Source organism: Elaeis guineensis, chromosome 5 (assembly GCF_000442705.2).
Source record: "Elaeis guineensis isolate ETL-2024a chromosome 5, EG11, whole genome shotgun sequence".
NCBI lineage: Eukaryota > Viridiplantae > Streptophyta > Magnoliopsida > Arecales > Arecaceae > Elaeis > Elaeis guineensis.
Genome location: NC_025997.2, coordinates 7,014,031 through 7,041,705, shown reverse-complemented (window position 1 = coordinate 7,041,705; position 27,675 = coordinate 7,014,031). Strand labels below are relative to the sequence as shown.

At 36.5% G+C, this 27,675-nt stretch overlaps 1 protein-coding gene across 1 annotated transcript in view; it reads right to left on the bottom strand.

The window, feature by feature from the left end:
• Positions 1-585: 585 nt before the first annotated feature.
• The window catches only part of LOC105044718 (uncharacterized), a 44,310-nt gene continuing 17,220 nt past the window's right edge, over positions 586-27,675 (bottom strand). Inside the window, exons 7-22 of the mRNA XM_073257293.1 lie at positions 26,218-26,389; positions 25,212-25,434; positions 24,548-24,674; positions 22,541-22,650; positions 22,334-22,426; positions 20,001-20,129; positions 19,724-19,857; positions 15,442-15,525; positions 15,308-15,360; positions 12,563-12,758; positions 12,389-12,464; positions 10,678-10,716; positions 10,174-10,427; positions 5,956-6,133; positions 5,269-5,480; positions 586-1,726 (exon numbers count right to left, since the gene is read on the bottom strand). Of these exons, the coding sequence (XP_073113394.1) occupies positions 1,430-1,726; positions 5,269-5,480; positions 5,956-6,133; positions 10,174-10,427; positions 10,678-10,716; positions 12,389-12,464; positions 12,563-12,758; positions 15,308-15,360; positions 15,442-15,525; positions 19,724-19,857; positions 20,001-20,129; positions 22,334-22,426; positions 22,541-22,650; positions 24,548-24,674; positions 25,212-25,434; positions 26,218-26,389 (2,377 nt within the window). The 3' untranslated portion in view covers positions 586-1,429. The remainder of the gene's footprint in view (positions 1,727-5,268; positions 5,481-5,955; positions 6,134-10,173; positions 10,428-10,677; positions 10,717-12,388; positions 12,465-12,562; positions 12,759-15,307; positions 15,361-15,441; positions 15,526-19,723; positions 19,858-20,000; positions 20,130-22,333; positions 22,427-22,540; positions 22,651-24,547; positions 24,675-25,211; positions 25,435-26,217; positions 26,390-27,675) is intronic.

Sequence of the window (27,675 nt, the reverse complement as noted above, 5' to 3'; positions counted from 1 at the left end):
CAATAGCAGGAGAAATTATTGCATGCACCAGGTGCAAGTGAACCAGGGCAAATCCCGGATTCTTTCCTCACATGGGGATTACTTGATGTGGCTAAAAATGCATTGGACTCCAAATCCCTATGCTGAAAAGGTGGCTCGGAACCCACCGAAGGTCCGAAGTCCCTTTCTTTTTTTTTTTTTTTTTTTTTTTTTTTAGCGGGAAAAAAACAATGTAGTCATTCAGAAAAGGCAAATCCTCATAAAACCGTGGGAGAAAGATCTACATCTACATGACTTCGTCACCGCTTGTCTGATTGGAGAAATCATCGATATTTGGGCTCCAGAACTAGGTGGTGCCGAATCATTTCCTTAGTGATCAAATTTTAAGAAATCCAAAAACCTCCATTGTTAAAATTACCATACAGTCTGCAGCACTGCAGGCTGCACTCATTGTTCAACCAACAAGTTGAGCCCCGATTTTTATTGCTGCGCCTGTTGTAGCTCATCGGACATTTTTCGAATAACATAGAAAGACGGACCGATTATCACATTCTTCAACATTTTCCACTCTTTTATCACACAGCTACAGATGAAAAGCGCTAGATATTTGACAAGAAGAGAACTTGATCGAATGGCAATCGGAGCAACAGGAATAAGATGGTCATTAAGACTAGAGACTACAAAGTGCACGAGGTAGAAGCCCTTATGCGATAACTTCATCTAGATCAGCAGAAACACAGTGAGTTAATGGTCCCGTCCAACTTTGAGCAAAATAAATACAAAAAATACGCATTCACAACTTCCCTACTCCAGCCAACCACTATATTATTCTAGTCTACAAAACGACATATGTGAGCCATCCGCTTCTGGCCAAACCATATCTCCTGACATCTCGGGTTTGTCCAAAAGTGCTACAACTGTCAACTGATAAAGATAGACCCTCCAATGATGGAGGCATCTAGGTTCCTAGCGGTCCATGAGCTAGCTGGGGAATGATAACTCTTGGATAACAGGATGTCAATAACTAACTGGAATTACCATTGAGCTGCTGACAAGAAGTAACACCTTAGCTTGGCTATGGATATGTCGGCTCTCCAGCTGTTTAATGATCTCAATCACATTCTCCGATGTCAGTAGTGGTACAATGATCAGGACATGTTCATCCTCTTTTAAAGCTTTAGCCTGCTTGTGCACTATCAAGATTCCAGAATTCTCACAGCCACTGTGAAATGATGACTACTGGACCTTTCGAAAAATCCCCAGTTGAAAATAAAAAGTATTGCTGACACAAGCTGATCTTGATCAGGCACCTGGCTAGCTTGTTCAGTACCCGAGGTCTGCCAACTTGGTTTCTTGGGTGAAGCAAGCCACTGCTAAACCGCTCTAAACAGCTAAAACAGGTGAATTCATCAGATTTACCAAACAAAAGCAGACTCTGCTCCATAGGCATTCAATCCCAAGATGTCACGGATAGGGCAACTCGAAGATCATTTGATGTTCCACATATATACATTCGATGTGTCTCAATTTCTTCAGTGGTGGTCATGGGAGTGTTGCTTCCATAATGACCACTGCTTACTCTATCATAGACTGAGAATATGATCTCCCTTACGATCGGTTCATGGCCATTTAGAAGGTTGCCCATGCTCAGAACTTTCCTCCAAGACTGGTTGGCAGTGGGTGGTGGAAATAGACTTCCCACAGCATCCCTTTCATGCACCATTACTTGTTGCTTGGTGTCAAACTCCTACACAAGTTGAAAGAAAGAGAATTATTATTATTGTTGTTGTTGCATTATTATCAGACTGGCAACCCGTGTCCAAGAGATAAAGAGTAAACTTTATGAACTTTCATATATTAATAAAAGAATGAACGAAAGGAAACAGGGAAGGGAAGAAAACAGGAAAATGTTCCAGGATGAAAGATGATAAATAATAACTAAAGGCACAAGGCTAAATAATACATTAGTGAACTATCTTATTAGACAAAGGTCATCAACTCATCATGACGGGAATCCAGGGTCCATGACATCATACTTGAAATGCAGATGCTGATGCGAGACTGTGACCTGATTGACCTATCAATGACTCAGCAGAATGAAGAATTTAAAATGGATGAACAAAAACCTCCATGCACAGATAGAGCAAAAAGCATATAAGGTCGTGTCATATTGATAAAGCTGACTACTGTGAACCTTACTTCAGGTGGTCAATGGGATAAATAAGCCTGGAAGACTTGCAGAACAATGGAAGTCCCAGGTGAGGGGGAACAACATTGTTTGTGCCCACGTAAGTGGCCAAATGCATGAATACTTAAATGGAAGCCCTTGGTGCAGTATTAAGATGCCAATAGTTTGCAGACGCAAATGGGCGAAATGTCCTGTGGTGGAGAAAAGTAACACTGCACACTAGCAATGATGGTCAAGTAACTCGAGGACAAAAGGTGCCTCATGAATTTCAAAGGCTGAACAGTAATTCAACTGACTCACAAAGTAGAGCATGACCTTGTATGAAGGGTCAATTGCCTCAGCCATACTTTATTCGAGAAAATAAAACATAGTTGATTTCTGAACTCTTAACCAATCCAAAATAGGTTTATATAAACTAAAAGAAGATGAATCGAGTTTAAGATTATTTTTTAGTTAGAAGTTTCTAATACCTTCAAGCCTTTTTCCATTTTATACAGGCTTTGTCATCAATTTTGATTGTCATGTAATTTTGTTTGAACATGACTTCCAGTGATGGATGTAATAGTATTTTTTAACTTCCATCAACAAATTAACAACACGTGCAAATTATAAAGTACCTTTAGACCTCCTACATGTGAATGATAACTTTAAACATTTAAACCCCAAACACAATGAAGTTGGTTTCTTCAATGACTGCTATTCCTCCAATTCATGTCGTGGTAGAATTCGCAATATATTCTGCCATATGACCTGAACTTCATTGAAGTTTTACCTTCAAGTTGTCTTATATCAGGTGCAAAGTTGGCAACAGAATAATCATCAACATGTATCCACACCAGCAGGAATAAATAGAGTGAGTTCATCGGCAACAAGTCTGATCACTATAATGTTTTTTTTTTTTTGAAAAAAAATACTCCAATGTTATCAAGAAAATACTAAAACAAATAAAGCATTGCCAATCTCTCTCTCTCTCTCTCTCTCTCTCTCTCTCTCTCCCCGCCCCCACATCACACACACACACACATGCATGCATACAGACAGACACACCCGCAGGCACACATCCACATGCATAACATTACATAACTCTTACCTTTCTCCATGAATGAACATAGCCATCCACACTCATTTGAGAAGATGAACATTCCAAATTTTTCCCTTACTAACATCACAATAATGCAACAGAGAAGGGCTTCATACATGATTATTTAATTTAGAATATAACTGAACTTTCTATCCATGATTATGACTTTCCATACCTTATAAAATGATCAAATATCCAAGGAACTGCCTCACTTAACAAGATCAGCACATCCGACTATAAGCTCTCCATTCTTGTTTTCTATCATTATTAAACTTCCCAAATTGGATTGTTCACATGCAAATTGTGTCTAAAACTAATTTATGATGAGTAAAGGATATAAGGATAAGGTCAGCCAATGTTCTAGAACCCATCAGACTAACCAAGCCTGGGCTCCCTTGTCTTCGTTGTCCACATAACCCCTTGACACCTTACCATGTATTTCATCCATAGCTCTGAACCCTTGTAATGATTCTCTCTTTCTTTAAAATATGAACTTGATAAATGACTTCCTGTTATAGAATGGAGTACATAATAGAGATCTCTACTGATCAAATCATGTCACCACACTCTCCCGTAAATGCATGATTTAACTAATATTTAACACACAATAATTGGTGTAAGTTTGTTGATAGATTTTGTACTCAATAATCCAAACCAGAATACTTCTCCAAATCCTGCAACACTTTTTGCATTTAAGATTTCATCTACTAAGCTGGTTATCGTACCAACCTACTTAATCCATGATTTTCCATTGCCGGGTCAGAAATCCCATCAGTTCTAATTGCAACTACTCCTTTGGTATCATTTTCATAGCTTCGTCTGATGTCCATATCAACCAATGGCGCATGAAAGCCATTATGCATTCGTTTCTAGGAACTGAACAATTATAGTTCAATAGTTTCCTTTTCCACGTCATTTAGGATTTTCTTTATATATGTAATTTTGTTTATCTTCCATGGTGATTACAGTTTTCCCATTTTCAGAGTAGGGTTATGGCCTTGTATATTTTGACATTTATAACCTGTCTTGTATACATCTCTCTAACTATCTCCAAGAACCATATGCTTTACTTAGAATTAAAGGAAAAAAAAAGGTCATTCTCCACTAAACTTTGTGCATGAAGCTCAGACATGTATGGCTATAATTATAGCTATCTTCTATCAGCTTAGGAAGATTGGCATTGTTTAGTTGATGTAAAACAATTTTTAAGACATTTTCTTCAATATATAGCTTCCTAAAAGGTTTTGGTTGGGAGCAATTTCAATACCCAAAAGTTTATTTTTCCATATAATTAGTTGATGTACAATATTGTTTAGAATTTCTCCTCAATATATAGCTTCCTAAAGGGTTCGTATTGGAAGTAATTGCAATCTCTGGCAAGCATTGATGTAAAACAATTTTAAAGACATTTTCTTCAATATATAGCTTCCTAAAAGGTTTTGGGTGGGAGCAATTTCAATACCCAAAAGTTTATTTTTCCATATAATTCGTTGATGTACAATATTGTTTAGAATTTCTCCTCTATATATAACTTCCTAAAGGGTTCATATTGGAAGTAATTGCAATCTCTGCCAAGCGTTGGGAACCTACGACAGATCTTATTAAAATATTATGATCCCATTTTACATTCCTTAATTGGCCCATCACTTTTACATCCCCTAATAGGGCCCATCACTGGGTCTGGTAATGTGCAAAACCGTTGGTCTATCCAGAACAATATATTAAAAGAGACAATCTACCTGGTGGTCTTTGATGTTTGGAGTATGAAAAAGCAAATGATCAGTAGTACATTCTACACAACTCAGGTTAAATCAATTTTCTCAATGTAGTAACTGATGCTTAATGTAGAAGTTTACAATGCACATGACCCAAATTTATGAGATGGAATACAAGATATGTATAGATCAGAAGCCTACAAGGTTATAATGGTGAAGCCTACTCGGTCAAACATGTGCTAAATGCATTACTGATTAAAGTAAATGAATTAAAATTAAAAAAAAAAAGGAAGCAATTAGTGTACCTTGTCATAGCATATGCTTGCCAAACAAGTACCCATTTTGGGAAGATAAAAATTGAAATAGTCACTGAAAATTGCTTCGGAAAGACGAGGGGCTTTCAATAACTTGCGATGGATTGAAGCAGCAAGAATCACTAACTTCTCAATGTGTTCAAAAACAAGACAAAGCTGCTTTAGGTCTCCAATCAACTCAGCTTTGTTAGGCCAATGCTTTGCTGCAAGATGAAAAGATAAAAAAGAGTTGGAAACTTGCAACTGTGAGATTAGTATATAGAACATCTTTGCAATAGTATAGTCTGAGCATATCAAGCCAATCACTGTATTCCATTTACATGATGACTGATCTGGCCCATGCATAAGCACAGGGAATAATTAAAAAGCAAAATAAATCTGGAGTTCCTATCTTCATTTAGTAGGCTTTATGAGAAATCCTATTGGTAACTGAAAGGATCTTTCATCAATATGGTTTCCTAATGACATTGGCAAATCTAACTACATGGTCAGGATATCATGATAGTACACATTTGTGTTGTGATGACATAAAAATTATTTCAACTAAAACAAAGGAAATAGTTTGATATGCAATGCACACTTGCACAAAAACAAAAGAAAATTCCAAGCGACTGCAGTACTTGATTGTTTATAAAATCCAAAGCCATGCCATTTATTTTTTTTAACTGAACTGCATACCTTGCAAAGGCTTTAATGTAGATGCTAGCGTAAGATAAAGCTGACTAAGTTTTGTTTTCATGTGCTTATAATCACCATATGCAGTCAGGTTCAGGGTGTCAGCTGATGCTCTAAAGGCAGTGCACACCATTTGCTCAAGCAACTGATGTGGTCTCAAAGTTTCAAGATAATGGAGTACCTACATAAAAAAATTACAGAATTAGTTTCTGAAAAAAAACATCATCTTTTATGGGAATGCAGATTCGTAGAATGAAATGTTAATATCTGCATAGTAACAGTTAAATTTAACAAAATTTAAACTCATTGGATAATGCTTCATATTCAAATTACAAATGCATGTCTGACATTCGCCACAAGCAAGAATAATTATTTGGCACAGATGCCTGACATAATCTGTCTTTATTTAAATCAGAGTTCCAATGGGGAGCCGAGAACCAAATTGATTAGTAATAACAGGTGATTGCTCCTTTTCAAATCCACCGGTGGCTAGACAAGGATAAACCACAAAGGTTCCAAGTCATAAAAGATCTTCAATAACATAAAAATATATAAATAACTAAATAAATGAAAAAAACTAATAATTGCCTCTTAATGCTGTTCCACGGTCACCAGCATCTTTTCTGTTTCCATATATTAATCAGAAATGTGATCAGCAATTCAGCATCATTTTTGTTATGCAGGAAAAAAGCCAAAATGCAAAAGTACATGTATACCACTCTTTCAACTTCAATATTTTCTCCACCTTCTGATTTTAAGGCAAAGCTTTCCATAATTCCTCTGCATTACCCAGTTTTATATCTGGCACTCTAGATTCATACTCTGCTTACCCATTGTTTTCTCCATTTTCTAGTTCACAAGAATGTATAATGGATCTCAAACTTTCTTGATGGCAGCATGATGCAATCAGATATTTTTCATCTGTCTACACATGCTTTCTGCTTTTAAGATACCTTTTCAACCAAGTTCTGCAATCTTAGTACTGGGAACCATACCTATACATTATCAGTTTTGGTGCGGTACAATCAGGAAGGTACAGTATGCATTCTGTACCGAGACACCTTGTTCGCACGTTTTATCATGGTACTACAGATCTATACATGTTGGTACTGTATGCACCCTAGTTTGTAGTGGTACCAGGTGGTACAGGTTGGTACAAGGTCTGTAGAAACCTGAACTGATGTTTTCATATCAATTCCCACCCGGTAAGATATGGTACACCTCGAACCTGGTGTTTGGGCCAGTATGGCTATCATTGCTTTCAACAACTGCTCTGCCTTCACAACTTTTAGATTTCTCACTATAGTTTTTACCCTCCTTACCCATCGTCCTCTCCATTTTTTTTTTTCGGTGATAAAGCGCAAAGGATCTTCAATTTTACTTGATTGTTGAATGCTCCAATCAACATGAGAAGGAATTGAAACATTATCCCTCTGAACAATATCTTGCTGCAGCCATGCTCTTGAACAAATATGGACTCCCAACAATCTTATTCATGATCTAGTTCAATTCTTTGAATATAATACAAGCAATTCCATCCAAATTCATGGCAATTAAGATTATTATTGTTATTTCAAGAATCCTTACAACACTAAGAAGCAAGCACCTTCCCTTTCCTTTTCCTAAAATCATTGCCTTTCTAGCTAGTGGCATTAATCCCCACCGTCAGGATCTAACCAAAATCATACTTGTCTAGTTTTAGAAAACTTTTGCTTTTTTCTAACGCTTTCACTTTTGCAGCTGTTAGTATTATCAAGACCCAATCCAATTTGTAACTATTTGGTTCAAGTTACAAGAAACCACCCACCTATCCTACTGTTCATTTGCTACATAAGATCCTCTTTTGAAAATCTCTTTTGCATTCTTAAATCATTGGCCCTACTAAAGAGATCATCTTTTTTTATCTCTGCTTTTATGACTCAACAATCTTAGGCAAGCATATCTTGCAATGATCTTCCCAAACTTGCTCCTCTTCCTCTGTTCTTTTAAGAGCTCAACATATAAGAAACATTATTTTTCCTCTTGCTTATGGGCACATCTGTACACTTATCATGGATGAAATGTTACAAGTGGATTTGTTTGGGCTGCAAATCTGAGAAGTCCAGTCTGATCCCATTTCTGTTTGATGAACAAATTAGGTCCAACCCAGTTACCCAACCCATTAAAACAGGGGTCTGAGAGTAAAGCCCAAAAAAAAAAAGGCAGGGTTCATTGAAGTCAGGTTTATCAACTGAAATTTCAGGCCCAACAGGATTGTCAAATTAGTGACATAGGTCGCTGGTTGGTGCTCAAACAATGCAGACATTAACAAAAGTGGGAATCAGATAAAAGGTTGCAGCAGCATAATGGATTTATGGGCTTTAAACAAAACTGCGAGATAATTTTACCAGCTAAGGATAACCAAATGATCAACCCAAGTATACATTCCAAATCTTGATTCTTTGTGCAGTCAACCCCGATGATTCTTTTGAATTATGCAACAGATCAGCACTTTAATGCCTCACAAGGTTGCTCAATCAGATCCTCAAACTAAGCAACAAAGTCCCTTCTGGACAATGGAGTCATCACCATAGGAGAATTAGCACCACAAAAGAAATGACTAAGAAGCTCACATATGTAATTTCATTATTCAGCTCTAACAAAAGTGAGGTACAAAGGGTCTATTATGGATTTTAGGGTCCTTCACATTGCTTAGGACTTGTTGGTATCATTATAATGCAACATGGACTTAAAATACAATAACCAAAAAAGAACTAGCAGACTTAAAACACACCCTAAGGCACTTAAGACTCAACATTGATATCTGACACAAAAAACCAGCAGATGTAAGTAAAGTCAGATACATCAAATGCATAGACAGGCACCAGATGGACCACTGCCACTGTTTCTACTGGAACTCAAGCTGACATGTTACTGACATAGAGTTATTTGATGCTATGGTAGCTGCGTTGGATACAAAATCCAAATCAGGCCTCTCCAATCTAAGCATCTGCACTGGCAGAGACATATGGTATAGAAGGGGGAATTCATCACCCAATTAGGTTGGTTTCAGACACAATCAGACCCCATATATTTGGATTAGGGCAGGGCCATTGACAAATCAAGCTAATGCAAAATAAGCTTGCGTCCATGCCACATTGTTCGTCCTTGTATACTGTTGACTCATGGTAAGTTAATAATAATAAAAAAAAAAAAACATTTTCTTCATAAGAATAATACTTGACCTAATCCCAAAATATATCATTTCAAATCAAAGGAAATACTGAAACAGGAAGAAGGAGAAGAGAGACTTTAAGGCTAGGCACCCCTAAGCTGCCACTGTTTCATATGGAACATTTCTGTATGTGCAATCAAGTTCTTCATCAAACGTTCCTTGCTATTACTCTACAAGATGGTGCAGTTATACAGCTCTACTTATGTCATATAAAGATTATCTCTATTCTCTAGTGTTAGTTTAAGATGAAATACTTTCTTAGTTTACTTTTTAAGGTTTCCCCCTAAATGTAATTTAAGAGAAATTACATGCATGCACCTCAACTGTAATTAACAATTCAAGAAATATTGCATCAGATCTTCATCTAACGATTCATTATATCATCAATGGGCAAGCAATTTACTTGAACAATGCATGATTTGGGAATCATGCATGCTTTTGATATATGATTAAACAAGTTTTTCTTGTTTAATTCAACTAATGTGGATTTCCTAGACACCTTTACAGCGCCATTTCATGCTTCTTTCCCTTCTCATTCTCATTCTCTTAACTTTAGGCATGCTCTTCAATCATGATTTAGTTCATTATCTTATTTGCATATTTTAAATAAGTAGCTTCTAGATATGTCTTGACACTCATCCATTGGAGGGGTAAGAAGCAAGAAGTTGCCTTCCTCTAACATGCTTATGTTACATGACACCTCACACACAATTAAGATAGACTTTTTAGCATTCTCAACAAGTTAGATGACTACTTATTTACCATCTCAGGATTGTTATTTTGATTGCCAACAATTTCATTTGCCACAAGCAAGCAAATCATGTTGGAAAAGATGATTACTTCCTTCCAACTGTAAATTCAGCTACACTTCCACTTCCAACCTGGTCAACAAACCACTTCACAAGGACCCATACTTAGTCAGTCTTTATGTATATATTAGGAAACCTGCAATACCAAGATCTACTACTGATTAAAAAGGGGTTTTAATAAGTAGATAACACAAGTACCTTTTCCCCTTCTCTTATTGGGTCAAGAAGAACCTTCTGTTCAGAGACAGGCAAAGCTGGAGAATCATTCCATATCTGCCGCCATGAATTCCCATGTTCAGACATACGCTGTGAAAGTTTTCCATGAGGAGGCCAACTCATGTCATCTCTGGATTTATCTTCCATTTCATCATCCTCCCAGTCACGAGGTGAATGCCACCGAATAAAATCTTCAAATGCTGCACCTGGATTTGCAGCTTTGAATGCAGACATGTCTAGTTGAAAATTTGTGAGTCAAGTAAGACAAAAAGCATTAGAATAAAGGGGATGGATCAACTACAGCATCAAATGAGAAAAGTCAACTAAAAAGAGCATCTGGATTTGGAAAAAACAAAAAATTAAAGAAGACATGTATAAGTAAACATACAGTAGGATGACTTGTCAACCACATGTCAGATTACAACAAACTGCCATTGATATTGTAACATAATCAAACTACGCATATAATTCTTTGACTGAACTTACCAGAAGATAATATATCTCTCTCCAATTGACCAGAGAGCTCTGCAACACAGAAAAGAAAGGGTCAAAAAGGTTATTCCATTGATTGCGTTCAATCAACAAAGAATCAAGCAGCAAGTTGATGGTCAGCAACATTAATCTACCCACTGTTCCCGTCAAAACAAGTCTCAAAGAATGTCTTCCAGTCAAAAAATCTCAAAGTGTTTAAACACAAGCAAACTTGAGAGAAAACCTAAGGAAGAAAATGTTGGGCAAATAAATAAACTGAGAATCATGAGCTGCAGCAGCATTACCAACAAAAGTAATAGTGGTGATAACAACTATAATAATAACAAAAGCAATAGAATGACAACAGAGAAATATATCATCAATAGCAATAATTATAGTACGTACTGAAAAAGAATAGGTATAACAATATGCAGAATAAATGAAAATAAGGATGATTTGGCATGAGAATCCCATAGAAGGCAAGAAATTCACAACAAACAACAGATTAACTCTAAATGGATTCACATGCTTCAAACTAGATCCAATAACCTGAAGGTCTTGAATATGAGCCCAAGTGCTAATAAATCCTTGGGGTTTATATTGAAATCCCAATTAAATCCAGAGGAAGCTGCTTCTTTGAGGTTTAAGGGTGACCATCTGATTTAGTTCAATATTCTCAACCTGCTACCAGTTTTTGCATCCAGTTTTATTCCATAAAATGGGTCAAGAAGTTCAATTGGAGAGCCATGCTCCCTTGCTTGTGATGAGGTAACTACGTGATCAAGCGAACTAGGAGTTTAATTTTTGCTCCATCATGAGACAATCAAGCTTTTATCGTGCGGCATGTTGCAGTGGACGTACCTCACATCCTATTAGGCAGGCCATGGATCTTCCACGAAGAAGCAGTTCTGCTGGGAAAAAAATCTACGAATGACTTCTCACATACAAATGAGGAGTCCTTTCCATTTTATGGTTCACCAAGCTGACCCTAAGGACGAAAGCTCATGCCAGGTGACAGGCATATAATGGCCAAGAACTCAAAAATAATCAACACTACACAACTTGCATATGCATATATGAAATATTTCCAGTAAGTTATAAGGGTTATTTTGAATGCCTTGAATCCTTCTGCCACCTTATAGCATCTCAGATGCTTTTAGTCTTTCAGATTTCTCAAACAACTCAACAAAGTGGCATTATTTCCTCAATTTGCCTTGTTTCCTTCCATGCATGCATGTCACAAGAAAAAACTATTGCCTGGCCTTTTGACATGTTGCTTGGCATGCTGCCTTTTCATTGCAGATTGTGACAACTGACAATGTACTAAACACCATATTAGATGAAGTGCTCACATCATTAGCCTGCCAAACAACAATTCACACCCATAAAAGATTGCCAGAAACCAAACAAACACATTTGCAGGTGATGCAGAAGCAAATCAATTTAACAGGAGATGCTTCAAAGAAGATTCAAAAGCTCCAGATAACAGATGCTACCTTCATGTCTATGGATGCAAATCTCAAACATCATTAAATCTATGAAGAAACCTCTTGAATTAGGACAACATGATAGTGAAACTAATGATAAAAAGTAACTCAATTCTAAAGAAGTAATAAATCAACAATATACTTCTGCAATATTCCTCATAACATCAAATTTTTGTTTGATAAATGGGCTCCATGATATGGAGAAAAAGAAATAGCCAACATGATGAGGGAAATGAAACTTACAAATGCATCACCAAAAGCTTCAACAGCATGCAGCCTTTCTTCATGCATATCTTCTGTCATAATTGGTGCATCCTAAAAGTCAAAAACTAGGTAAGATTTGTTCAGCACACTAGAAAGCTGCATATCTGTGCAGAAGAATGAAAGATAAAATAAAGATGCTGAACAAAAACCTGCGTGTATGGAGCATGCATTTCTTGAAATGAATTCAACAGCATCATGGACCCCACAACACCAGCTGATCCCCTCCTTACTTGATCTACTGGTTGCAGATTTGCAGATGGCATCGCATTTTTAGGATCCATACTCAAGCTTATTCCAGTTTGTTTTGGATCATGTTGCCAGTCCGATCTCAAAGAACTGTCATAACTAAGAAACAAATATTTGAAAAATTTGTTCCAAGAAATGGACTCATAAAATACTGAATCTAATGGGCAGCCATAGAACATAGCCTATCATCAAATGGAGTTGAAGAGATATAAGAGATACGCAAATGCTAAGCAGCAATGTAGCAAAATATATAAATGAGAATTCAAACCCACGTACTATTTCAAGCTTCAAATTTTCCCTCATATCACCATGAGTAGTTGTGGTCATTAGAAAAAGAATGCTCAGAAAGGAAAATCTGTACATGCTATGAAGTTGCATGGTAAAGAAAATGCAAAGTAAAACAGGTGATTGTCAACCTGCTGACCTCATAAATACATCAGCAAGCCACGGTAAATGTATGACCTAGACATTGCACTCATAATCACCAGCAGAAGTAAACAAGCTAAGCTCGTCAAATTGGGTCAACTTAATCATACCATCCAAGCAAAATTTCTCATCAGAAGCCATAGTCTCCAGTATGGCAATATTTGTTTAGTGTTGAATTTATATTAGATTCCCTTTCATCAAACAGAAATGTAACCCCTCTCATCATGTAAGCCTGGGCCATCACCGATTTTCTATCTCAAGCAACATTTGCTCATTTTATTCTTTGCTATTTTAGTTACTCAGCTTCGTCCAATATACTCTTTGTTTTTTTTTTTTCAATATTCCTTCTTGATGTTACCATTCATCAACTACATTTCTCTTTCATGTTATGCTCCTTGTTTAAAAATAAATCAAATAATAACCAAATAATTCATCATATGCTTCGTTGCATATCATATTATTCTTAGCAAAGATTTCCCCACTTCATCCCAATACGTGGTAATTACAGAAGAGATCAAAAGGCATCTTTATGTTGATATGTTGCCAGACATCCACTGGATATGAACTCATCTCCATATGATCCACAAAATACAGTTGCAATAAAGTGTATTGCTTTCTCCCAGAAAAGGATGCCATTTGTTGGCTAGTCTAATTTCCATCTCTGTTAAGATTTGACTGGAAAGAGACTGGTAATCATAAAAGAAAAAAACCTAAGGACATTTTGGAAAAAAAAATTATCAGAAAAACTTTTAGTTTTAGGGATTTTCCAGATTCAAAATTCATCATCTTTACTATAGTATAAAAATTGCTCTATGGAAACACCAAGTATGTCCTATCTCATTCATGCTTCTTTTTGTGCATACATTCGCAAGATGGAATCCATATGCAAATTTAATATCAAGATGATTATTTGCACTCATAAGGAGGGATTACCTCCTCAACTTCCAGCATGATCCAAATTATCTGGTGGAAGTTACAGACTTATAGTATGTTATAATATCTAGTTAATACACATGGAACATGAGTCATCTTAAGCATGCCAAGGAACTGGAGGATAAGTTCCATGCAGAAAAAACTACTGATGTGGGAACAGGGGACCAGCCTATTAAAAAAAAAGGGAAAAAACTGCATGTCTAGTTCAGTTGAACAGATGAAAATCAAACATTATTTGTTAAGCAGATGGTAGTTTTTAGATTTTTGCATTGGTTTAATGTTTCTAAGCCCTAAGTAGCTCCAATAACTGTAAGTTCTTCAATTTATAGAAGCATTAAACCAATACTTGCACTTGTCTAGTGTATGAGGAACAGTAGTGACAACTATGCACTTAGTTGCATGGAGCCAACACTTGCATTACCCTAATCGTACATAAGTAAAACAGAGCCTTAGCTGTCGGTATTATGTGTGGATAATTCCAACCTAAATTGGTGGGGTGCTTATTGATTTTACCCGTTAACTTATTCTTTCCTCCTCTCCCATTTCAATATTCATCTTCCTCTTGCCATTGCAAGTTTGAACTCCTATTAACTGCAATATTTCATTGTGCAATAAAAATCAAGATATTGCTGCAATGGCTAAAATCTCAACTTTTGCAAAGATTATTTGTAAACTCAAAACAAAATTGATATTAAATCTAGACATGTCTAAATTGTCGAAACCGAAGTACGTGATAGCTTGACGATCAGGGAAATTCTTCATATGTTCATTTATGAAGCAGACATTATTCACAGAATTGGACGTGGTTGATTGGGCGCTTAGAAAGTTGGACATCACAGTATCTACACTCCAACATGAAGGGAACAAAACCAACAGGCATCCAATTTTTTGCATTCTTTAGCCCTACATTGTAGCTATCTAGAGGGGACAAATAGTTGCATGCAAGATGGGGAAACTAAATACATGGGACAGATTTTTGCTCTAGCAGTGTAGCATTTTGTTGATTTAATAGGACTTGCAGAAAGACGAAAGGAAAAGAGGAAAAAGGGGACAGAAGGGGAGAGAGGATGTATCACTGAACTATAACAGACTTGTCCCCCAATTTTACCACCAATATATGAATAAATGAAAATTGATTAAATTGCATTCACTCATAATCACACTTACTCATAGATCAACAGGACCAAAAAAGTTGATAATCTAATGGAAGAGATGATAAAACAGCATTTCAGGTGATGCCATTAAGTTTCACAAAAATGTAAGGTAATATACTCAATTGCTGACTGCACCTGTTGCTTTTATCATCCATAGGCTCCTTATGCAGATCAACTTGGAAGCCCACCTGTATTCCAAAACAGAGGATTAGTGTCCATTCCTGATGTACAAAATAAGATAAAAGAGCAGAACAGATGATGAACAATACCTTACTATCACTAGGATTGCGGTCTTTATTTTCAGTACAATTTTGATGATTGAACAAGTTCTTCTTCCTAATGCATATAGCAAGCTTACAGGTACAAACAAACAAAAAACAAATGAATATGCTTATTTTGAACAAAAATATTTTCAATAAAAGTTGCAATGATTTATCAATGAAGCTGTTCTGATCATAAAGAACATGCTAAATAATTGTTATGCCATATGGCACATGAAAATTGCTTCGCAATTTGACAGTGGCAGCCTTGATAATTTGCCTCTGTTATGAATTATCGATCCCTCAAATGATAAATAGCAGCATTAATCCTAGGTAGACATCACTGGTGACTAGGATGAATAAAAAAAAAATTCACCTCAGAACTAAGGCTTGTTAGAAAACCCTGAGGGCTGTATCTTAACTACCTTATAAGTACATGGAATAAAAATTAGGATAAATTACACAAACACCCCCTCAAGTTTACGCCAGTTGCACTTACATCTCCTGTACTTTAAAAAGTGTCAAACAGGTCTCTAAAATTTTCGAAACATTCCGACGAGACCCTGACGGTCACTTAACCACTGACAGTGTCTGCTTGCCATTGCAATGGACAAAAATGCCCCTCTATCATGAAGACTGTTTGAAATAGGTTTCGACCACACCCCTCCCAATTTCAATTTTTTTTTCCTTCTTCAAGGGAGAGAGGACCTGCGCGTCCTTCTCTTCCTCTTTTGTTTTCTTTACAGAACAGGGGAGCTCTTGCTCCCCCTATTCCCGGCGAGGAGGCCCTCCCCCCCCCCCAAACCGTCCACCATCCTGGCAGAGGAGCAGGCCCCGACGACGCCGACTGATTGGGTCCGACGACCGGTGGCGGCCAAAATGGCAACGGAAAAATTCAAAACAAAAGAAAAAAGTAAGAAAAAAATTTAACAGTTATTTTTCAAAGATTTTTCAGCAATTAATTGATAAAATTTCCGGCTTAGAATCCCATGGAAGATCGAAGGAGTGAGGAGATTACCTTGCTTTTGATAGGCTTTAATCGGGTTTTCCAGCGACCAAAGCAAGCTTATTCCACCAGAAATCAGAATGAAAAGAGGGAAGAAAATTGCTTTACGGACACCTATCAGATTTATTGGAGGCTCGTTGCTTATTGCGAAGAGAGATTGGTAGGCTGCTAAAAGAAAATTGCTCTTTGTCGAAGAGACTTGATGACATGAGGGTGAAACAAAACACATTGGAAGAGGAAAACAACATTATCTTTGAAGAGGCCAAGGCTCTAGAATATCTGTCTGATCTTCAGAAGTTTCGATGCTGAAAATGCATTAAAACTAGAATTGTTAAAAAATGATATGGACTATCTTAATGGAGCTAGAAAAGAGCTTGCCCAGGTGAACAGACTAGAAATTGAAAACACACATCTCAAGGCCTCGGTTGTTAATCTGGAAGACTGCATAAGGGATTTGGCGATACTTGAGAACGATCTTAGTGCATGCAAAAGTGTCTGTGAACAACTGAACCAACGAATTGATTCAAAAAGGAACCTTTTAACAAAGAAAGACATGGACCTGTTACAAGCAAATCAAAAAATCCAAGAAGGAGAATATGTGACAACAGAATTATGTCGAAGTATCGAGGGCCTTAAGTTGCACATTGATGAGGGTAAGTTGGCAAGAGAAGAGTTCAGAAGGTTTTGGCTTGGCTTGACTACGTTTGGAAAAGCATCTTGAAGTATCACTATATAAAGAAAACACTAATAGAATTGAGCTAATCAAAGTGACGATTTCTAAAGAAAAAATATTATATCTTTTCTTCCAGGAGTTCAGAAGTTGCAACAATTGCATGCCAAGGTTGAAGCACTTTAGAAGGTCATCAAGGATATTGAAAATCATTTAAGGAAAAAAAGGTTTGATTCATATGCTAATCTAGAGGCTGCAACGAAAAAAATTGAATGCTTAAAATCAGAGGGAATCTCAGATGATCAAATCACCAAAGTGAAGCATGAACAAAACATGAAGGATAAACAACTTGATCTTGTTTCACATTCCTCACAATATGGAATTGAAAATAGTGTTGGTTCATATGTACAAAGAAAGACAGGAAATGCTAAAACTAATGTTGAGGGGTTTGAATTTAGGGGAACAGCTGAGGGGATCACAGCAAGCTGATAGAGATGACTCCATTGGAAACTACAAAGCATTATGTAGAGTATCACCAGATCAAAGCAATGGAGGAAGGAAAAGGTAAGCAACCTATTTGCAAACTGCCAGATGAAAAAAAGTTGGATGTCGACAAGCTGTAATTCTTCCACTTCTTGCTGAAATTTTCAAGATATTTATTTCTGCATTGCCTAATTTTCAAAAAGAACTAAAAGCACAGCATTTTAACTAAAGGTTTCCTTGAAACATCAAAAGATATCAGGCGACCATAAGTCAAGATGTCCTCCGAAGTACTTGTCAGTTTGTTTAAAAGTTGCGTGCGTGGTGATTTCTGATGTCAAATATGCAATTTTCAAGGTATTTAGCTGTCAAATATGCAGTGGATGGGTATTATATGCAGTGATTAGGCTGTTCCATTACTATGTGATTTCTGAGAAGAGGAACGCCAGCAACGGAGAAGGAGGAGATCAATCAGAGAGGTGGGAGGAGGAAGGGGAGGCGGTGGAGGAATGGGCGGAGGTTAAGGAAGCCACCATGAAAAAGAAAAAATGGATGAAGAAAAAGGGGAGAAGGAACGAGGAGGAAGGATGAGGGAGAAAGAGAATCGCCGGCGGAGGAGGAGATCAATCGGAGAGGAAGAAGGGAGGAGGGAGGAGATGGACATAAGGATATTTTTATCATTTTATAAAATAATAATATCATGTGATGGTCATGTGACAAGATTTCATTAATGGACATAGACAGCAAGACTACATTGGAACGTTTCGAAAATTTCAGAGATCTGTTTGACACTTTTTAAAGCATAAGGGGTGCAAGTGCAACTGACTTAAACTTGAGGGGGTGTTTGTATAATTTACCCTAAAAATTATTAACAGCCTACCAGCTAATAACATAATACTTGTTAAGACTTGAGAAGTAACATGGTATGAACTTTGACAGGTTAGACCTTGCTGCTGAGTATTCAGACAAGCAGAGCATATTAGAAGAAAAAATTCTAAATTTTTCAGCAGGCAGGACAGATAATCAGCATACCTAAGTATTACATCAGCAGGTTTGTAGTTGTGAAGTTTAGTATATCTAACACTACTGGTGGCAGTATCTTGAGTTTGCAGCTGCCAATTGATGGTATTATAGCACAGCACATCACTTCTGCTAGATCCTTTGGTTCTAGAAAATTATTTTGAACTTGCTCTCTTTTCGCACATGTCCCACAAATTATCTTCCAGATGTGGTGATGACTGTCACACCCTTAGTTTCTAGGAAATTATTTTAAACTCTCTCTTTAGCACATATCTGACAATATCTTTCCAGATTGGAGGACTGGTGTAACATACATGTCATGCAGAAGGCTTAAGCATGTAACACAGAAGAGTCCATATGCAAGGACAGCACCAACCAAAGAAGCATGGTAGATGCACTATTATAGATGGCGCTACTACATAAGTTTTGTGCTTGGATCAACATCCAGCTTGCCCACACCTGGCTTCAAGTTCTGAATAATCTCTAAAATATTCATTGTTTGTCTAATGTTCCTTCACCACCTCCAGATAAGATTTTCATAATTTTTGGTCTGCTTTCAGCCTGTGGTAGTTCCCATGTAAAACTTAATTCTGAATTTAATTCATGCAACCAGGAATATAAAATGTCTACAATACATCAATACAATAACATTTTTGAGAATAACACATTAACTGATTTGAATATTTGTCATCATTGTTTGTACAAAGAGAAAACTGAGGCTCCACTATTGTACAGTACAAACATACACTGCAGGATCAATTATTTCTTAAATTTGCATGGTGAAATCTTATCACAGTGCTTACAAAGGGGTCATTTTTTCTATTACAGGCTACTTACATCAGGCTGATGATGCCTGCCCTAAAGAGCCTAAACATCCAGAAATGAAGTTTTTAACAGTAACTTGTCAGTAATAATACTTGCAATTTAAAAGCAGTAGATTTTAGAAGCTCATGATTCACAAATAACCCATGCCTCCCAAGGCATCCAATCATGATGGGTCATAACCAGAGACAAATGATGAGCTTACCTACTCACACGGCAGAAAAAACAGATAATAAATCTAGGGCCTAGAGAAAGACAAAATAACAAGTGTGGTTAAAATGCAAAAAAAATACCATTTGCAATTTTTGATGTATTAGACAGGTAGAAAGGTCAATGTTAGAATTGATTGACATTCTTGGTAAGGGCTGCGATTCCTCCCAGCACCACCGAACTTCTCGGACAAATTCAATCCAGAGGAATGCTATTGCTAATTATCATAAAGAAGAAAACCAGCAATCTTGAATTAGCAATCTTTATTTTGTAGAAACCTTCAAAAATATAAGCAGATTAATGAAATAAATGAAACACAGCATTGCCCCTCAAAGCACAATATTTATTTTGGATGCTAACCACGTATATTGCAACTTCCAAACCAGAGCGAATGCAAACAAAATTGGGCAAATAGGGAATCCAAAGGTGCGCCTTTGATAGAACGAGAATATTTGTTTTCAAGTTCTACAGAGTCTGAACCTTGAATGCCTGAGGATAAAACAGTTAATGCAATTGATTAGCCACAGTACAGTTGGAAAAGAGGAAAACAGTTATTATCCATAAGATGAACAGATTTAACAAAAACCATAACCAACAAGCCTTATAACTATTTTTTAACTATTTCGGACTGACAATCCCTCTATGCCATTCCTCGTTCTTCCTATGGTGGCTGCCACCTCTATGATACATGCCCTTTCTATGTCTTTCCAAGCTACTTCCACCAATGTTAAAGATGCTGTTTGCGGTCCCCTTGCTGAATCCAAAATCAGAAAAACAAGCCACTAGGTCAAGACACCGATAACATTTCCTTCTGTTAACCTCCTCAGCGGTGTCACCCACACAATTCTTTATTGCACTCATTCCTGACCTATCTTTCTTGCTTTTATACAAGCCCTCTTTAGTGCAAACTTCTATGATCCATACATTAGAAAACATCATTATAATATCACATTTGGAGGCACTTCTCCAATTCATCCATGCCACTCTAGTTCCGAATTTTTCCTCCATAATTTTCAGAATAGCTTTTACTCTTGTTCTCACTCATTTCCCAACTAAGCAATCCTTCTCAGCCATTTTAATCAATCTATCTTCAAAACTACCATTTTCCACCACCTAATTCCAGCTCCCCATTATACTCTTCATTTGCATATCAGCAAAACCTAGCTAACCACTTGAGAAATTTGGCTTTTGGGTTTCAGGATGCATTCAACTCAGCAAACTCCTGGGGAGGGAAGCATTGACCATTTCAGACACGAGAGAAACCTGCCTTCATTTTCCTTTTTTCTATATTTTACATTTTATTTTATATGTATTTTAGTTCTGCCTTGTATTTTGATTTTCCCTAAGAGGGTTATGGAGGTGAGAGCCTTGCTTTTTGCTAAGATACCTCCCTTCACCACTCCTAGAAGGCAAGTGAATCCCTCTGACTCTATCAATGATTTGCATTCCTTACAAAATTAATAGATTTCACATAATATATCCTTCTGACCAACTTTCTTTTTTATTTCTTTTCTGGGTAAAGAGTTACAGTTAACAAACCTCAGGGTAATCCTCAAGGGGAAAAAACTCATGCTCACAATCTCCTGAAGGCACATCTGCTATCCAAAGATGTGTCTCACCAAGCCCCAGACTCCAGTAGTGGTGATCACAGATCTTAGTGCACACATTATGAACAAATCAGGGTAGACTTTTACCCTTCCTCATCAAACAGATTCGAAACTCCAGCCAACACAAACAAGCATCAATCTTTTAAACTAGGCTTTGAGGAACTTTGAGCCAGTAAAAAAGGGAAAATTAATGCTTCTACAATCTTCAAAGTTCGAACCCTGTAGTTGTCCTGTGATATATAAAACTTGTAGGGGCTGTTTGGATGCCCTGATAACCTATCAGTTGAATAAATCTAGTTCAGAGTGAATATGGGGGACGAAGTGGTTACAGGAGAGGGGAAAAAACTCGGTCCCAGCATCCCAGGAACCAATAATCCCAAGATAAACAAGGATATCCAATTCCATTAAAAAGGTGATTTAGGGATTATCTGTTCCAAGATGTTCCTAGTTAGAAAAAACTCGTCCTCCCACAACAAACTCCGGCCATCCCACAGCCTTCAGCTCTTCCATTTTATGTTTAATTTAGTTAAACCCAGAGGATAACCTATCTAAACATCCGAGCAATAGCTGGAATTCTGGTTTAAGCTTTTTCTCAGTCTTTCTTACCATTATCATGGGGTATCTCTAAGAAAAATAGGAACACAATCTCAATTGTTGGATGTGGTCAAATAAGCCAATTATATACCCGGTTCTCACAACCGAGCCTAATCACACTCATGGTTTCTCCAATCTCCAAACATCCATGTTATTCTTATAGCGCATCATATATCTTCCTGACTAACAGAAACCTTGCATGGCTGCGCCTCTTTATTCTTGCAATATGGTTACAACTTTCTCCTATAAGAAAAGAAAATACCATATGAAAATGTATCAAAACAAAGGCCATCAATATGGACCCACAAACAACACAACTTTCTCAGCAAAAACAGACATGAAAGGTACCAACAAGAACCCATCCTACTGCATGTGGAATGTTAAAAATGAATCATGGCATCAAGTAGCAAATTTAAAAAGAACAATTAAAGCTTGATAAGAGTAGTAAAAAGCAATTAACTTTGAATGTAGCTGGCAGATGAGGAGGAATACCATCATGGAAAAGTTCTTTGAGAACACGATCAAGAACTGTTGGAGGAGGAATGGCAGTTGAAGACTTTGAATTATCAGAACCTGGATTTTCGGCTGTCTAACATAAAAGAGAAAGATATTACTATTAGGAATATAAAATCTATTTATGTCACTCATATATCATCTGAAGAGAAAAAGAGGTTAACTAAAGAGATAGAAATGTCAAACCTGACAAAAAATCTTCCAAAAATTGGGCCTCAAATGATGTATCCAATGCACCTATTAAAAGGTGTAGTTGGGAAGCAAATCCAACAAATTTTCCTACGGAGTCATCAAGCCTATAAAGAAAGACCTGGTTGTCATAAAACTGAACCAAGAAAACAAATATTCTAGGCATATATAGAGGTGAATATAATGCGACATGAAACTTTACACTTTTTGAAGAGAAAATACGCAACCAATAAAGATTAAAGGGTATAAATGCAATAATAATGTACAAAAAAGTATATTTGTACAAAAAGATTAGAAATTAAAAAAAATGTAGCCATTGAAATTTAGTCCATAATCAAAAGTACCACATCATAGTTTTAAGTTAACTAGGTTATTGTATTCACATTTTTATGGATAATTTAACCAACCAAAAAAAAACTAATGGATGAAATGAAGGGTTCCTTTGTCATTGTGTGATCACTACATGTCTTTGAATCTTAAGGGAAAGATCTAGCAACAACACAAACGGCTGTAAGCTGCATAAGTGCATGAGTTTCCTTGCTGAGCTGTGGATCAGAATGTAAAATAGTACGGGCACACGAAATAAGCATCACAACAATAAGAATAATGAGATGGAACTGAGGTAAAACCAAGACATCGAATTCTGGTATAAACTTGAATTGATGTTGTAGGGATCTTAAAAAGCTTGAGTAGACATAAAAGTGGAGCTTTGATGGGAAATAGAAATGACAGAATGATTTACAAAGGTGAACCCTGCTAGCCGATTATTACAATATAATAATTAATCCTTGTAAAGAAACTGTTAGTTTGTAAACAATTCACTAGACTGAAATAAATACTTGGCCTATAATAACATAATTAAGATCTAAAGCAATAAAGTGATTGAAATATGAAATTAAACCACAGGTATACTACACGAATATCATGTCACCTAACCCCAAGCCCAACATAATTATAACCATTGGCTACATATATAATGGATCTAATAACACTGTGCTACATTTATACAATGAATCACCAGCTAAGAATAGCTAAAAACAGCACAATATTAGCATTGCATTCCATAAGAATGGTTCCAGTAAAAATCTACTTACTAGAATTGAACTTAAAATGTCAAATCCACTATAGGATGCCCACAAAAGCAGCTGAGATCCAAATTCTTATACTATTCTAGTCTCAAATATATAAGTGGAAAACCAGGTAATGGTTAAATCTAGGTTCCCAGACAAGTGAAGTACAGTTACTCAAAGGTACAAGGGCCACTACTTGTGAATGTGTGTTTGTCCATGGATGCACACTATGCATCAAACAGCAATTTTCCAAAAATATGAAACAAATGGTGTTCTATTTGTATGCCATACACACAAACAGCCGAAAGACCCAAAACCCTATAAGACTTCATGAACATCATGAATAAGGACCAAGAAATGAACAATGTTGTGAATTATTGCAATATACTGTTTGCATTGTATACAACAAAACTTGTAGAGCTTTACATATGAAATTTATTACAGCATCCAGATTACTGAGTTAGATTGCCATTCATCTTAGAGATCGACATGTCAATGCCTTTTCTTTCAAGAATGAAGAAAAATAAGCATAGACTGATAGTTTTTTGACACCATTGACAAGTTGTCATTATCAGTTACCATGCATAAAGCATCCAAGTAGCTGTAAATTATGTGATCGTGTAACATTCAATTCTCTACAAAGAAAATTTGGTGAAAGAAAAGAATAACTTGAAAAGAGAGAGAAAGAGAGATCATAGTAGTATCTAAAACAACTGCAAGATTTCATGACAATGAATGAGATATAGCCAAATTCTATTTCCCATACAAAAACTAAATATAAAAATATGATTAATAAAACACACATGATCGTATTTTATGCAACAATAAATATATTGAGAGCAACTTAAAAGTGAGACGATAATTACAAACAGCACAAATACTACAATACAGTAATGACTAGATTATACATATCAGTATGATAGTGAATTCTTACATATTTGGAGATACAATAGGATAGACAAGCCACTTGTCAGCATCAAAAGATGAAGCATTTTCTAGTTCTGCCATCTCAAGAGAACCTTCAAACATCCTACTTGACCACACAGCAATCAACTCAAAACCTAAAAATAAACATGAGTTTATTTCAATCATCATTAAACCCCTTTACAGCTGCACAATTAGTTGCCACAATTACCTAGAACCAGGAAAAGTTATTTACAGTAAGATGATTAGGAATTAAAACACGCTACAAGAATATTTTATTAAGTAGGACCAGCTCTTAGGTCATAAAAGGGGAGTGGCCACTTCAGTTGCAATATCAAGCACCAAGTCATCCAAGTTATATACCGGGCATCAAATTAAGTAGCAACGGTACACGCATATTACATTCTATAAGTAATATCGATATTTCAAAAACAAAAGCAGTATAATCACAACAGTATACCAAAACAGCATCCCACAGAATTTTCTTTTGTGACTATTGGAAAAGGCAGAAATCTGTGGAGAATAAATTACTGCCTCAGAAAAATCCCAGAGACTCGAGAAGATTGAGAACATAAAACTAGAAGCAATTAGAGAACACAAAACTAGGAGCAAGTCAACTCCATAACATAAGCTGTATGTATATGGATAATCTTACTTAGAAAGGAAAAGGATACCTTTAACAGGATCCTCAGCGGAATACCACTCTGTCCAAGGGCAATCATCATCCCATTGTGTTTTGACAAGATTCAAACCATCAGTACCTCTTCCTGGTTCTTTAACTTCACGTTCTTCACTCTCTATATCATCATCATAATCATATGGTGGTGTTCTATATGTCAGCTTCATTGTGAAGTGCACTTTAAAACAGCTTGTGGAGAAATCCACCGAGTATAAAGCCTCCAAAGTCCAAACACAAATTGCAGAGATGTAAGAAGTTGCTATTGCAGAAACAAATTAGGTTACAATAAAATTCAAACTGTCAGTAACTTTCATAAATGCTGTATGCTTTTATTAGAACAAAATATCATTCTAGAAATTCCAGCTTCCTCACAACAATAAGAAGCAGTTTTAGACATCAAGGACCTCATGAAACAAAAATAAAACTCTCATAAACACTTCCACATGGATCCAGGTTGATGCTACAACAAGCATATGTTTTAAAAGACATGTTTGATTCTCAAGCTATCATGATAACAAAGCAAAAATGCACATTGAACTGATGATTATATATTGATGGAAGTATCACCAAATATTTAACTGTTGAAGTGTAAATCCACCTTCACACTTGTGAGTCCGTGAGACATCTCAAATCTGTCAAAATAAAATTTTTTTGTCCTGGATAAATTAAATTATTTTTCAAATTTGCAGCTTCTTGACACTTGGACCGATCACCATCATGAGCACAAAAAAAAAAGTAAATATTTAAAAACTCCTGCATTTAATTTTTCTAATTGTATAGTCCAATTTTCCAGCAGTTTTAAAAAAAAAAAAAAAAATCTAAATTCAATAGGACATATAAGTAGCAAGTAACAATAAAATGTCTCATTGCAGTTATCAATTCGTTTAGATAAGCCAAATCCTATTAAGGGATTTGACCTTCTCCAAACATAAAACAACTTGAACAAAGAATATATAATTATAAACAAGACCAAATTATGGTTTGTGCTTTGTAGAACTCACAAATTTTGAGACAAACAACTCATATAGCCCCTCCAGATGCATTAACCGTATAGGAACCTGGCTACCAATGCGGTCACCATCAAACCTTCTGGTAAAAATTGTGCCCATATTTTGGATTCCAATGTATGCTTTTCGAGAAGGATCATGCACTGGAACAAATGCTGGCCAATTACTGCAAATGAAAGCTAACAAGTAATAATCCATAGTTGGTGGTTGGCAGTTAATAAACTAGATGTTATAAGTTGGTAGAGTCAGAAAAATTATCAACCGAAACCCAAAAAACATGTAATAATGAATTTATTCCAATGTCTAAAGCACTTTTACCCAACAGTTCAACATATTTGATGACATTTGATGAGCATTTATTGTCCAAAATGCATGTATGTGGATCTTAGGGATCTACAACAAAGAGATAAAAATGAATAATAGCTTCATTTTAGATTGTCGTTGTTGTAGTGGATTGTCAATACCATTTGTCGAAAGCAACTGAACATCTCTCAGTTATGAGTATATTGTAAAGCCTTCGTACTACCATGGATCCCCACATGGACATTCATTCAAACAAATATGGGAGGCAATATGAAGTAGCTTTTTAAGGAATCCTAGTCTAATTAGGAATATAGTTATAAAAAAATTTCTAATTATTAGGAATCCTAGTGAGTGATTTCTGAAGGGATTTATGGCTGAATTGCCTATGTATTAATCTCTGCAATTAGTATAAATATCATAGGACACCACCACATTGTAGTGTCCAATTCTCCCAAATACCCTCTCTCTTCTCTCTTTAGCCTCTATTTTCTAACATGGGATCAAAGCAGGTTTTCATACCCTAATAGAAAACAAACCCTGTTGAACCGCCAGCCACCTAGCCTCAGGAACCATCGTCGGGCTCCGACTCACGCACCCTCATGCATTGGTGGTCGGAATATGCATGTGAGGTAAGCGTCGGCACATGATAGCATTTTTGGTGATATTTTCTGGTGTGACCACCACAAACATAGTCACCTCCCTTCTCTGAACATAGCCCAGTGGCGGTTTGGCTGAAATCTTTTGGGTTGTACAATGATTTTCTCCCATCTACATTGTTGGGCTGCTGTTCATCCACGATGCCAGGATTCTAGAGGTGTTGTTGGGATCTGATTTTTGCTTGTATTCAGACCCAAATCAGTGCATGAAATTTCTATTCTTTTACCTAGAACCTATCATCCATAGGAGAGCCTACAAACAATAAGCCGGTAGTTTCAACCATGCTACCACCTCAAATCACAACTCGGAAGTTGAATGGTCAAAATTATCTTCAGTGATCGAAGACAGTTAAGGTTTATCTAACCGGCCAAGATAAGCACAAACACTTGACCGAACATCCTCCCACTGATCAGCCTAAACTTGATATGTGGATTCAAGAAGATGCTCAGCTGGTGTCTCTTTTATGGAATTCAAAGGAACCAAATATTGCTA